Genomic DNA, 11,681 nt, shown 5'->3' on the forward strand with positions numbered 1-11,681 from the left:
AGATCCTGGCATGGAAACATCCCTCGTGCTGAAGTGAGATGAAAATGTACCATTTCAAAAAAATGCAAGGAATTTTTTTTACCTTTTTTTCCACATCAGATAAAATTTCCATTCCGTTTTCTGGCATTTTTCCAGACACTTCTGTTGTCTGCAACAGTATTACAAAGAAATCTACCCCTGCCAAAAAAGCCACCATTTTATAAGGTCCTTGATAACCCATAATGATATTGCAGAGAACTAATGGGAATCTCAATTGGAAAAAGCTCCTTATTTAAGTGCCTGATGCCCAGAAAAATGATGGCTGCTGTACAAAGATGACAAGGATGGAAGCAAGACAAAGATGGTACAGACATCCAGGTATTTTGGACAAAAAAAACCACAGTTCAGATGCAAAAGCATAAAACCAAAACAAAACAGCCAAAAAAACACCAAACAAAACCCAAGCAAGAATTAGCCAATCACAGTTTCTATCCTTGATTAAAAACTCCTCGACAAGCAAGTTGATTTAATTTCCTTTTTGCTCTCCCACTACAGAATAAAAATTACCCACCTTAGTTAAATCCTCCTACGAATGTTTACTGTGCAGAATTTAAGGAGAAATTTAAAACATTGAGGACATTAAACTGCAGGTGAACAGGGACATTCCAGCCCCAAAGAGCTGAGGACTTTCAGGCTCAGTATTTTTTTCTCTCCCTTGTATGCAGTGGCTTTTACCAATGAACTGCCCATTTTATTCCCTCGATACAATCGTTTTCCTCACTCATGATCTTGGGATCACTGGCCAAGGGTTGAAGGAGCTGCTGTTCCAAGAAGATCTGCCTGGAATGACACCCAGAGACACCCCTGAGTGTCCCCAGCTCCTGATGATGTCACCAGGAACATACTGGAGATGCAAGAAGGGAATAACTCAGAGATGATCCCCGTTTAATTGAAATAGAAACGTAGAACACTTCAACATATCCATAAATGTCATAGATTATTTCATGTATTACAGGATACTCGAAGATGGGCTGTGTTCTAAACCAAGTACAGCCAAATCCACATGGCTCCCATGCATGATGGATTCAACTAGGAAACAAACCAAAATTGTAATCAATTAACTGAAGAAGACAACGAGCCTATATTAAAATCAATACATATGTACATATATGTATATAAACACATAAAACACACATCTATTGCTAAAAGCTCCAATTTTCCTTTGCAATGAGGTGAATTTCCAGTGACAGAGTGACCTTCAAGTCAACATGAACCACCTCAGCCTATGCCAGGACACTGTAAAGGTGTTTGTTCAGAAGAAAATGAGACCTCGGATCATTGCAAAGCAAATACACACAAATTTGTGCCTTTAATTTAAAATGGAAGCCCCAATGTACCATGTAAGAGCCTCCTAAGGGAGTATTTCTGCACACAGGAGACTGGTTCTGTGAGCCCAAAAATATCATGGAGGGGAACCTGTGAATTCCTACAGCTTCTTTTAATGCCATTTCAAAAAGAGCCACTCGTCCAGATTAAACACTCTTGGATCAGAGGAAGGAGAGAAAGAAAAATGTCAATGCAAAACTAAAACTTGTCCTGTCAGGTTCAGTAAGGACAAGAATTCAAAGGCTTGAACGTAGCAGGAGTTTCAAAGAAAATTACCCAAAGCTGGGATTATGTGTCTTCCTCAGGTCCTATCCCTGGAGTTTACCTGCATCTGCTGTGCAAAGGGCTCACACCTTTCCTGGGAGAAGCAGCCAGGGTTTGGGTCACCCTCTTGGCACTTTCAAACCCCTTTGATCCCACAGCTCCCAGCTATGGCAGCACAGATCACCCCAAAATATCTTTACAGCATTGATGCAACCAACCAATCACATCAGAAAACTTTCCCATCTATTTAAGGGCTGTCACCCTCATCTCCTGGTATCACCACTGGATTTGGAGCTTCTTCATTTTAACTTTGAGGTGAACCATTCCTTCCATAAATTTTTAAAAATCAGTAAGAACATATTTCTCCCTTTGAGCTCAGCTGCAATAATTTTTCATTAGCAGAACTGTGGCTGGGTGTGGGACAATCCCTCAGGTAAGACACAACCCCTTATTTAACCACGCCATTTAATTTTGGGCTTCATGAGATTAAAGTTCATAACCAGGATCCATCCGTTCCCCAGGAACAGAAAAGATCTGTTGCTGTTTCTGCTCTTTCCTCCATCCCCTAATAAAACCTCATTTGAGATTATCAAGTTCTTCCCAACCTATAATCCAAATGCTCCCTGCTGTTTAGCCTGTCCCTGAAAACTAACGAGAAGATCCCGTATCTCACCTTATTAAAACATCCTTCCTTGCAGTTGTAGGCAGTTTCAGCAATTCTCCCAGACTGAACAGGCTAATTTTTCCTAGAAATTCTTTAGAAATGCTCCCTCAGCCATTCCCTGGCATTGCTGGTGCTCAGCTGGACATCTTTTCCCTCAGTTCCCACTAAAAACCCAGCCCTGGGCAATAAGAGCAATTTTCCATGCAAACCACTCTGAATATTCCACCCTGTTCATGCTGTCCTTTCCAACATGCATCTTATTTACATTATCTACACATCGAGCAGCCCTCCATGAAGGAGCCAGACCCCTCATGGGGAGCCAGAGCATCCCTTGTGTTTGTACATCTCCAGAGTCAGCTCTTTCCTCACGTCTTTCCTCCCCACGGTCACGCTGGTGGGCTGGGGCGGTGGGATGGCACACACGGACTTGGATCGGCTCTCCTTCCCTTCCCGAGCCTTCTGTGTGTTCCCCACTGTGGGAAGAGAAAAACCATGAGAAACATCCCTCTTTGTGGGTCAGCAGGAATAAAAAAAACAGGAATGAAGAAACACCAAGGTGTCCATGTGCTCATTGGGGATGAGCTGTTCCGCTCCAAGGATCACTTCCCAGTTTTAAAACAGGAGACGAAGGTCAGTGTTTCCATGGAAGAAAAAGCCCAAAGGCAATTTAAGCCCAGTTTTATACTTTGAAATACGTAAAGAATTTGGATCAATATCATCATTCTTTTGTCAGTTCTCACCTGCAACTTTGCAGAACAAAAATTCCCATCAGTGGCTACCTTAAACCAGCTCTGGAAAATGCAGGTGTCCTGCTGGAGCACCTGGAATGTCATGTTGTCACATTAAGGGACTTTTTGGGGGGATGACCATGCAACCATAACAGAAGGGTTACAATCTCCTTCTCTGTCACCGCTGTATCTCAGGGGCCACGGTGCTCGTGTGTTCCTTGGGATGGAAAAAACTTACCCAGAAGCAGTGGTTTTTATCACTTCTCTCTGCTTACACTCGTGCTTTTCTTCAGGAAGAACATAAATGAAATATTCCTGGTAAACTGTGGATTAAAACAGCTACATCCCAGGCTGGATGAGGCAACCTGACCTAGTTGGAGATGCCCCTGTTTGTAGCAGAGGGGTTGGATGAGATGGCTTTGAAAGGGCCCTTCCCACCCAAACCATTCACACCAATCTCGGGTCGGGCTGAGAAGGCCCTTGGCTCTCCTTGCTCACTCATGAGGCTCATTTAAGGAGCCCCACTTCCATCCCACATCCTTCCTGTCACCTTCTGGGCCATCCCAAAGGGATGAGGGTGAGCAGGGGAGGGCAGGGAATCACCCCCAGCTCCCCAACTTACCAGTGAAGGAGCGGCAGAGCTTGGGCTGCGGGGTGGCCTCGCCCTGCGCCGAACATGAGTCCTCCTTCTGGGACTGAGGGAGAGAAGGACTTCAGTGCTTTGTGAAATCTGTTAACCACACGCCTGCCTCATAAGCCAACCCTCTGCAATCCCTCAGGATTCCACTCCCATTTGTTTAACTTTTGCCATGTAAAAACAAACAACAAAAAAAGAAGGATTGCTAAAAATAGACTGAAGAGATGGCAGGAAGTATTTGCAGACGCTGATTTGCTACGACATAGAATCATGGAATGGCCCGGATTGGAAGGGACCTTAAAGATCATCTCACTCCAATCCCTCTGCTGTGGGTGGGACACCTCTCACAGGACCAAGTTGCTCCATCCAAACTGGCCTAAAACCCTTTCAGGGATGGGGCATCCACAGCTCCTCTGAACAACACTGGAAATTCTTTATGGACCGTCAGAAATTTAGAAGTAAAACTGAGCCACTGTCAGAGGCTTAAAGAATTAAAATTGCACAATACAGCAATTATGTTTTGAATTCTGGAAGAGGTCTGAGCTCCCCAGGAATGGCTCAGCAAAGAGGATGGGAAGGAGCAGCCCTGGAGCTGGGAGAATGGGGCAGGGAGTTCGAAAGGCAAAGCTGTCCCCAGGACATGGATGTTTCTCACCTTGGCTGTTCCCCTCGCTGGCTGCAGGCCAAGGAGGCAGGTAACGAGCTGGCACTAACGAGCTCCCTGTCCTTTCACTCCAGTGCTAATCTCCACCCTCCAGGACAAAAAAATAGGAATGAAAAAAATAAAAATCAGGTAGCACAATGCTGCCTGGATTGTTCGGTGCCTCTGCAAACTGGGAATAAGTCTCTCACGCAGCTGTGATTTGGCACCTCGGTCCAGAAACCCAGACTGCCAAAATAACTCTGGACACCTCCCAGCCTGGTTTTCTGTTTTGTTTTGGTTCGTTCTCCTCCCTCCCCTAACGAGGACCGCTGCCCTCCATCCCTTGTTCTCACTTTTATTGACCATTTTAATAACAATGCCTTCCCGGCTCCGGCAGCAGCGCCCGGCTCCCTGGAAAGCCATTCCCAGGGGCATTTAACGATTCTCAGAGCATGCTCCATGAAAGGGCTCCGGCATAATTACCAAAGGCACTGTGTCATTTACGCACATGGCTCACAGGCAGCTCCAAATAAGCTCCTTCTGGGGGAGTGCACTCGTGTTTTGGCAGGAGAAAAGAGGACCAAGTTGCCTGGCTACAGGTGCAAGGATTTTCTGGGTGCTCCGTGGTAAATAAAAGCTGTCCTGGGTCTCAGAATCCACCCTGCCAGTGCAGGCTAGGCTGGATCCCTGCCTAAAATAAGACAAGCCCCAAATGCAGCCGGTGCTCGGAGCCAGCAATAATGCACAGCTCCAGGAAGCAGCAGCCTTCTGCAAGAATTTTGTCCTGAGGCAGAGGAAGGCAAACTTTCTGCTGGAAATAGATAGTCTTGGAGTTAATCCTCTGGGCTGTGGTTCAGAGCTGAAGTCACCTCGTTCTCCTGCCAAGGTCCTTCTGCCTGGTGTAAATCATTTAACCTGCTCCGGAGGGAGGAGGATTGTTCTTTTCTTGCCGCTTCTCCCTGCTTTTTCCCCGTTTGCTCTCCAAACTCTCCTTGGTGGAGGCTCCTAACACAGCCCAAGAGCCCCCTCTCAGTGCTGGAAAAGCACCTAAAGTGCAGGAGACCCCTAAGGCACCTAAAGCCACCCAGGAGAGGTGATTCAGAGTCACAGAATGGTCTGGGGTGGAAGGGACTTCAAAGATCATCCAGCTCCAAACCCAATCCCCCTGGCTGAAGCCTGGTGTTGGCCACAGACCTGTGTCCATCCTGGTGAGGGGACTGCTTTCTCCTGTGGAAGGAGATGGATCATCCAGCAGCCAAGAGGAACTTGGCTCCTCCCCAGCCTGGTGAAGCCACCAACCCACACAAGGATGTTCTCCCACACATCCCTGATTTTGTTTGGGGGCAAAAGACCAACCAGCCCCTAATAAAATATGAATTTAGCTGAGCAACAACAGCTTCATATTTAACAGCAAAGCTCTCACCAGCATCACTAAAAAAGATAAACAGACACTCACCGAGCAGAAAAAATGGGATTTCTACTGAACCAAAGGGATTTTTTAATTATTCCCTCAGCTCCTAACGCTGCAGGTATCACCAAAGCTTTTTCCAAGACTGGCAATGGAATTGCAGGAGTTTCACCAGCACCAGATGGGTTTCAGGGGCCCTTTGCTGGAAGTTTGTTTCCCGTCCCTGGATTTCCAGTTGGATTTGCAAACACAGTTGTAATGCCTCCACCTCGTGGTGAGATGTAGAATAGAAAAACGTGGGGAGCGACAGCATCCAAGTTTTTCTTGCTGACTGAAAACCTGGAAGGCCAAGCCTTTCCTTTGGGACTACAAAGGATGGAATATCTGGCAATCAGGAAAAACCCTAACACCAACTATAGACACTTTCCATTAATATCTTTTTTTAATCAGGAAAACACCATTTTCTTTTCAACTTGGCATCAAAGAAACATGAGTAGCTGCTTTTTCCCCAAAAACTTGTAAGTATTGAGCTTAGAATAGGCTAAAATCTACTTTTTAGCACAGTGTTCCTTCTTTCTGCTGACAAATTCTGCAATCTGTCCTCCTACAGCACAAAGTAACAGCATTCACCCACCCTCCTTAATATTATATAATATTATATATATAAAATTAATACAGTGTTAATATTTCAGGGCTCTGTTAGAGCATTATCCCTTCACTTTGGGGCATCATTTTATTTCTATTCACAGTAAATGAGGCAGCTATTCTTAAAAATTAGCAGAAAAGCTGCTGGTGACACAAAACAGGTCTGGCTTCTCCTTTGGGGCACTGAGGGATGGTTCTTGGGTTAGAGCCACCCTTACCAGTGTCACTGGGATCATCTCCCAGGTTGGACAGGACAACCTGATCTAGTGGAAGGTGTCCCTGTTATGGCAAGGGGCTGGAAGTGGATGGTCTTTAAGGTCCCTTCCAACCCAAACCATTCTGGGATTTCCATCTGCTTCCCTTTGCCTGGCACAAAGCCAAGGTGGCTGCAGTGAAGGGGTGTGAGCAGCACCAGCAAGTGACTCCAGTGACCCAACAGTCAGTGTTCAGCATCTAATTGGCATTTTCCACAATCCCCAGGGCATTTCCCACCCTCAGAGGGCATTTTTCACCATCCACAAGTCAGTACAGACAGAGTGAATCCTACTGCTTTTGCAATTCCCCTGTAAATGTTCTGTTCCCCCAAAACCCAGCTGCAAGCACTCAAAGGAACAGGAGAAACAGCTTTCCCAAAGCTCCTGAATTTCCTACCAAATGCAGCAGAGAAGGGGAATGCAGGAGCACAAGGGTTAACAGTCAAATATCCTTAAAGTAGGGAACGTCGTGCTCAAAATCAGCCGGAGTTTGATGTTGCTCTTTTGAAGTTTAATTATACCAAATGTTCTACAGGAACATGCCATGTTCTTGCCTATCTATTCTGAATTGTAAGTACCAATCAGCATGTAAACGATCAAATTAAATCTTTTAAGTTGTTTGCAAGAGCCAGAACACCTTTCTGGGAAGGAAGGGCTGAGCAGCAGCAGCATTTGGTGTGCTGCTGCCGTTCTCGGTGGGCTCCTCCATGATTGGCACTTCCACAAGGAAATTGGAGTGGAAAAAAGTCCACAGCACTCCAGAGTTCTTGTGCTGTCATGGAAAATGACTGTCTAAATAGGGACAGGTGATTTATTTCTTTCTGAAAGGTCATTTTGTTCTCCTCAGTGATGGAGCTCAGCTGCCCAAATTAGAGATCACAGCTCGGAGCTTGGGACAGTGCTCCAGCTCAAGCCATCAAAACCTAAAACTGGGAGAAGTGAGTGAAATTTAGGGATGGCTCAGAACTTACTGCAAGCACCAACCCTGCCAGAGCTCAGAGTGTTTGGACAACGCTTTCAGGCATTGTGGGATTCTTGGGGTTGTCCTGTGCAGGGCCAGGAGCTGGCTTAATGATCCTCATGGATCCCTTCTAACTCAGGATATTCTGTGATTCTGCACTGCTGCTGACCTGAGCATTTGGGAGCAAAATATGACAAGGGTTAAATGCTTTTCCTCTAAAGAGTTATGGAGGATGGGAGGAACTGAAAAGACCAAGCCTGCTCCTTGTGCATCATTCCTGAGAATATTTTTTTTTCCCCACAGGTAAATGTTGGCCCAGCTTCTCTCACCAATTTCAAAAGAGCAGAAGTCTTCACCAGGCACAGACACTGTATTAACCCTGTTTCTCCTCTGATTCAGAACATGAACCAACACGGACCTATGCCATGTAGTAAACTGGAAAAAAATTTCGTTCTCCCAGGAATCTGGTAAGCAAAACTTCCCTCTATTTTACTTCTTTCAAGCCTGCCCAGAACTGTAGATGTATTTAAAAACACAAAAAAACCTCACCTCCAGAATGAATAAGAAAGATCACAAAAATGCTTCTGTCCTTTCAAAAGAGTTGGGGGGAAAAAAACACTGAGCAGTTTCAAATATTTACAGTCCCTCTGGATCACTGACAATGAGGGAGACAAAAATCCTGTCTTTGATGAAATCTCCCAGAAAAGAAAACACGGGAAACCAGACCTCAGGATCTACAGAGGGCAGCCCAATCAGTAACATTTGCTCAGTAAAGAGCTTTCCCAGCACTTTTCCCAGGGTGGAAATCTGTGTTCACAAAGCTCTGAAAGGGGTGCTCAGGATGGCTGCTTGGTTTGCCAGGAGCTGGGTTGGGGAGTTTTTCCCTTGGTATTTCCTATTCACTGGAACATGATTTGGGATTGAGACCCCTTTTTTGTTTTAACTTAAAGTAACAAGATTTGTCTTTCAAAGGAAACAGCAGCAGCAATAACCAGGCTGTAGGGACAGCACCCTCTTACCTCCTTCCTGGAGCTGCAGGTGTCGCTCCCGCTCACTTCCACCAGCAGGCTCTTGTGCCGCAGGATCAGGATCTCCTTGGCCTGCTCCGTGGGCTCGCTGTCCCCAGGCAGGGTGTGCCTGTTGTACGCCGGGCCCTGCAGGGACACCACACAGGCTGCTGGACACAGCACCATCCCTGCCCTCCCTTCAGGAGAGCCTCCAGGATCCTTCCCCCACTGCAGCCATCCCGCCCAGTTATGGGGACACACTGATTTAGGAGAGATGGGGCTGGAAAGAGCCACAGAAGGGAGATGGGACTCCAAACTGTGGTTTTTTACATGAAGTCAGCCAAGAAATCACTGAATGACAAGACTGAGTTACAGCTGATAGTGCAGATGACAGAATGAGTGCAATGACTCTGCTCGAGGTGCCTTCACAGCTTCAGCCCCTCTAATGTTTTATATCAACCCCACCTTCCCATATAAATCATGCAAACAGTGGGAGCCATAAATCCTCCTTCAAAAGCCACCACCCAGGCTGAACGCTCCCAAGTTGAAGTCTCCCACTAACACCAGTGGGAGCTGGGATAACTCTGTCACTACAAGGGGTTAGGCTGGATTAACACAGGAGTAAGTGCAAACAGGAGCTGTGCCTTCATCCCTTCACCATGTCCGTAGGTTTCTTCCCAGCCTTATCCCATTGCTTCCCTCAGCTCAGCAAAGGGACAGGAGGGGGTGGCTGATCCCTCTGTGCTGAGCTGCCCACACCAGCCCCACTCCTACAGACTCCATATTTTGTGTGCAATCCTTAAAGCAAAGGCTTAGGTGGATTTTAAGGCTAAATCTCCCTATGAACAGCAATTCCACTGTACAGCCCCAGGCGCTGTGTGAAACCCCAGACATGATCCATGATTCTGTAAACAGCAAGTGGGGTTTACGCCCTTTAACCACTTGTACCTGTTCCATGGCAAAACTGCTGGGTGGATTTAAAACCTCTGCACATTAATTCTCACTCACAGATCTCTTCCATGGGAAAAAATGTACCATGAGGATAACCCCATCCCTGCTCTGCCCCAGGAGCTGCTGCTGGATCTGCTAACCCAACGCCTGAAGTTCCACGTGCTCCTCCTTTCTCCTTTTCGCTGCCGGGTACCGATGCCGAAAATATTCCATGAAATTATAGGCTGACTGGGTGAACCTTTCAAAAGCTGTCAGGCAGCAAACAGAAATGTGCCACTGACTTGGAAACTGGATCTGGCTCCACACAGCCAACTATTCTCTGCTCACAAAGAGACATCCTGGGTAATTATGGAAATATTCATAACATCTGCTCGGGCTGTTCGGATAACCGAGGAAATTTGCGTTATTGGACACTTAAAATATGGATTGAGGGAAAAGTTATACCATCCTCCTGATCCGGTACAGGTTCCTCGCCAATATTTCCTGTATGTTGTCCAGGACATTGGGATTTGGAGTGTCATCCAATTTTTGGTCTGTTATGACAGTCCTGTCGCTGCTGCTGCAAAGGAAAGCAGAACACCTTATTTTGGAAGATGAACAAGAAGCGCATCCCCAAATCTCAGTGCCCCTTTGGGATCCCACCACAGCCAACAGGGCCAACAGCTCATCCTTGCAGATGGAGCTCATGGCAAAGCGGGAATTTGGCATTTGCAACAGAGCTGGGCTGTCCATGTGCTCCCTGGTGGATAAAAGAGCCACGGGGAGCTGCAGCAGAGCAGAACCATCTGTGAGGTCTGAAGTGGCCATTCAGAACATTTAACAGTGCAAACCCATCCAAAACTGGGCAGGAGCCTCTTCCTCAGAGCACCATTTCCCTGTAACTCATGGGGAAACAAGTGACCCTCCATGTACCACCATCAGTGCCGAGTGATGCTCATCCATCCCATCACTTTTAGCCCCCAGCTGCTGACTTTTAACTGGTGTTTGCTCACAGAAAGGAGGGGTGGGCTGGGCCGTGGCCCAGCTGCCCGGCCTGGGCCAGCTCGATGGCGTGTTTGCGCTCCAGCTTCTCGTAGAGCAGCACGATGCTGGACTTGGGCTGGTCGTACTCCCTGAGCAGGATCTTCTGCAGGTATTTGCTGTTGAAATACTCCAATCTGTTGGAGAACAAAACGAGATGGGCTTAGCTTCCCCCCGACTCCCCAGCACCAACAGACCTGAGCAGAGCAGCAGGGTCATAGCCCACCACTGCCCCGTATTCCATTAAATTCCATTAAATTCCATTATATCCCATTATATCCCATTAACTCCTCCTCAGGAATCGATGGTCCAAGAGGTCAGTCCCTAATTATTTCTGCACTACAGTACATGAGTCAAAATATTAAAACTTCACTAAATACAATAAAAACTCCCTGGAAGTGCCAGATATATCACGAACTCTTCTAGAAGTGCTACAGGCACAAGCAGCAGCCACAGATTTAAACACTCCCAGATTCCCTCTTGAGCCATTTCCTCTTCCTTTCTGCTCAAATTGTTGAATAATTTAGGTTGGAAAAGACCTCTGAGATCATCAATCTCTCTAAGATCTGCTCACAAGGAGCCAGGATGCTCCTCAACAGCAGTGACTCCCATACCCTCTAGTGGTACTTCCAAGCATGGGCATTCCTAAAAACATCTCTACCCCCCTACACCTATGTCTAGACCAGCAAGGAATTAAACCTGGTAGATTGTTTTTAGTATATTTTATGGTATTTGTGATTTTTTTTTTTAAATCTAGCTGCATTTTTTAAAATTTTAAAATGTACACATTCCCAGAATTTGATGAAAATTGAACACTTTACTACAGAAATCTGTAGAGATCCTCTGTAATTTCAGTCCACAACAAGCAGTGCTGCAAACTCAGCTCTTTAATGGTAATTGTGCACAGTCTGGGACAGGCTGTGTGTCATGGCCATGGCACTTCCAGCAGATTTCTTTGGGCAAGAAGGGACAAACACAACAGGAGAGGAGAAAGGATCTTTTTAGGGTGATGCACAAGGAGAGTCTGCAAGCATGGAAGCGCCCTGAAAACCTGGTGTCCGCTTGGACAAGGAGAAGCTGCTCCTCCATCACCTCCCTCATGCCACAAGGATGAGCAAGGCCCAGCTGCCCTCA

General features: G+C 46.5%; 1 protein-coding gene across 2 annotated transcripts in view; it reads right to left on the reverse strand.

Annotated features, from left to right (window-relative positions):
- Nucleotides 1-903: 903 nt before the first annotated feature.
- The window catches only part of LOC103623166 (sodium/hydrogen exchanger 2), a 27,494-nt gene continuing 16,716 nt past the window's right edge, over nt 904-11,681 (reverse strand). Inside the window, exons 8-12 of one of the 2 annotated variants that reach the window (XM_017742634.1) lie at nt 10,520-10,684; nt 9,972-10,083; nt 8,589-8,723; nt 3,644-3,716; nt 904-2,766 (exon numbers count right to left, since the gene is read on the reverse strand). In XM_017742634.1, the coding sequence (XP_017598123.1) occupies nt 2,603-2,766; nt 3,644-3,716; nt 8,589-8,723; nt 9,972-10,083; nt 10,520-10,684 (649 nt within the window). In that variant the 3' untranslated portion in view covers nt 904-2,602. Of the gene's footprint in view, nt 2,767-3,643; nt 3,717-8,588; nt 8,724-9,971; nt 10,087-10,519; nt 10,685-11,681 lie in introns of both variants that reach the window. The other variant, XM_017742627.1, reaches the window with a different exon arrangement.

This window comes from Corvus brachyrhynchos, unplaced genomic scaffold (genome assembly GCF_000691975.1).
Source record: "Corvus brachyrhynchos isolate BGI_N302 unplaced genomic scaffold, ASM69197v1 scaffold220, whole genome shotgun sequence".
Taxonomy (NCBI): Eukaryota; Metazoa; Chordata; class Aves; order Passeriformes; family Corvidae; genus Corvus; species Corvus brachyrhynchos.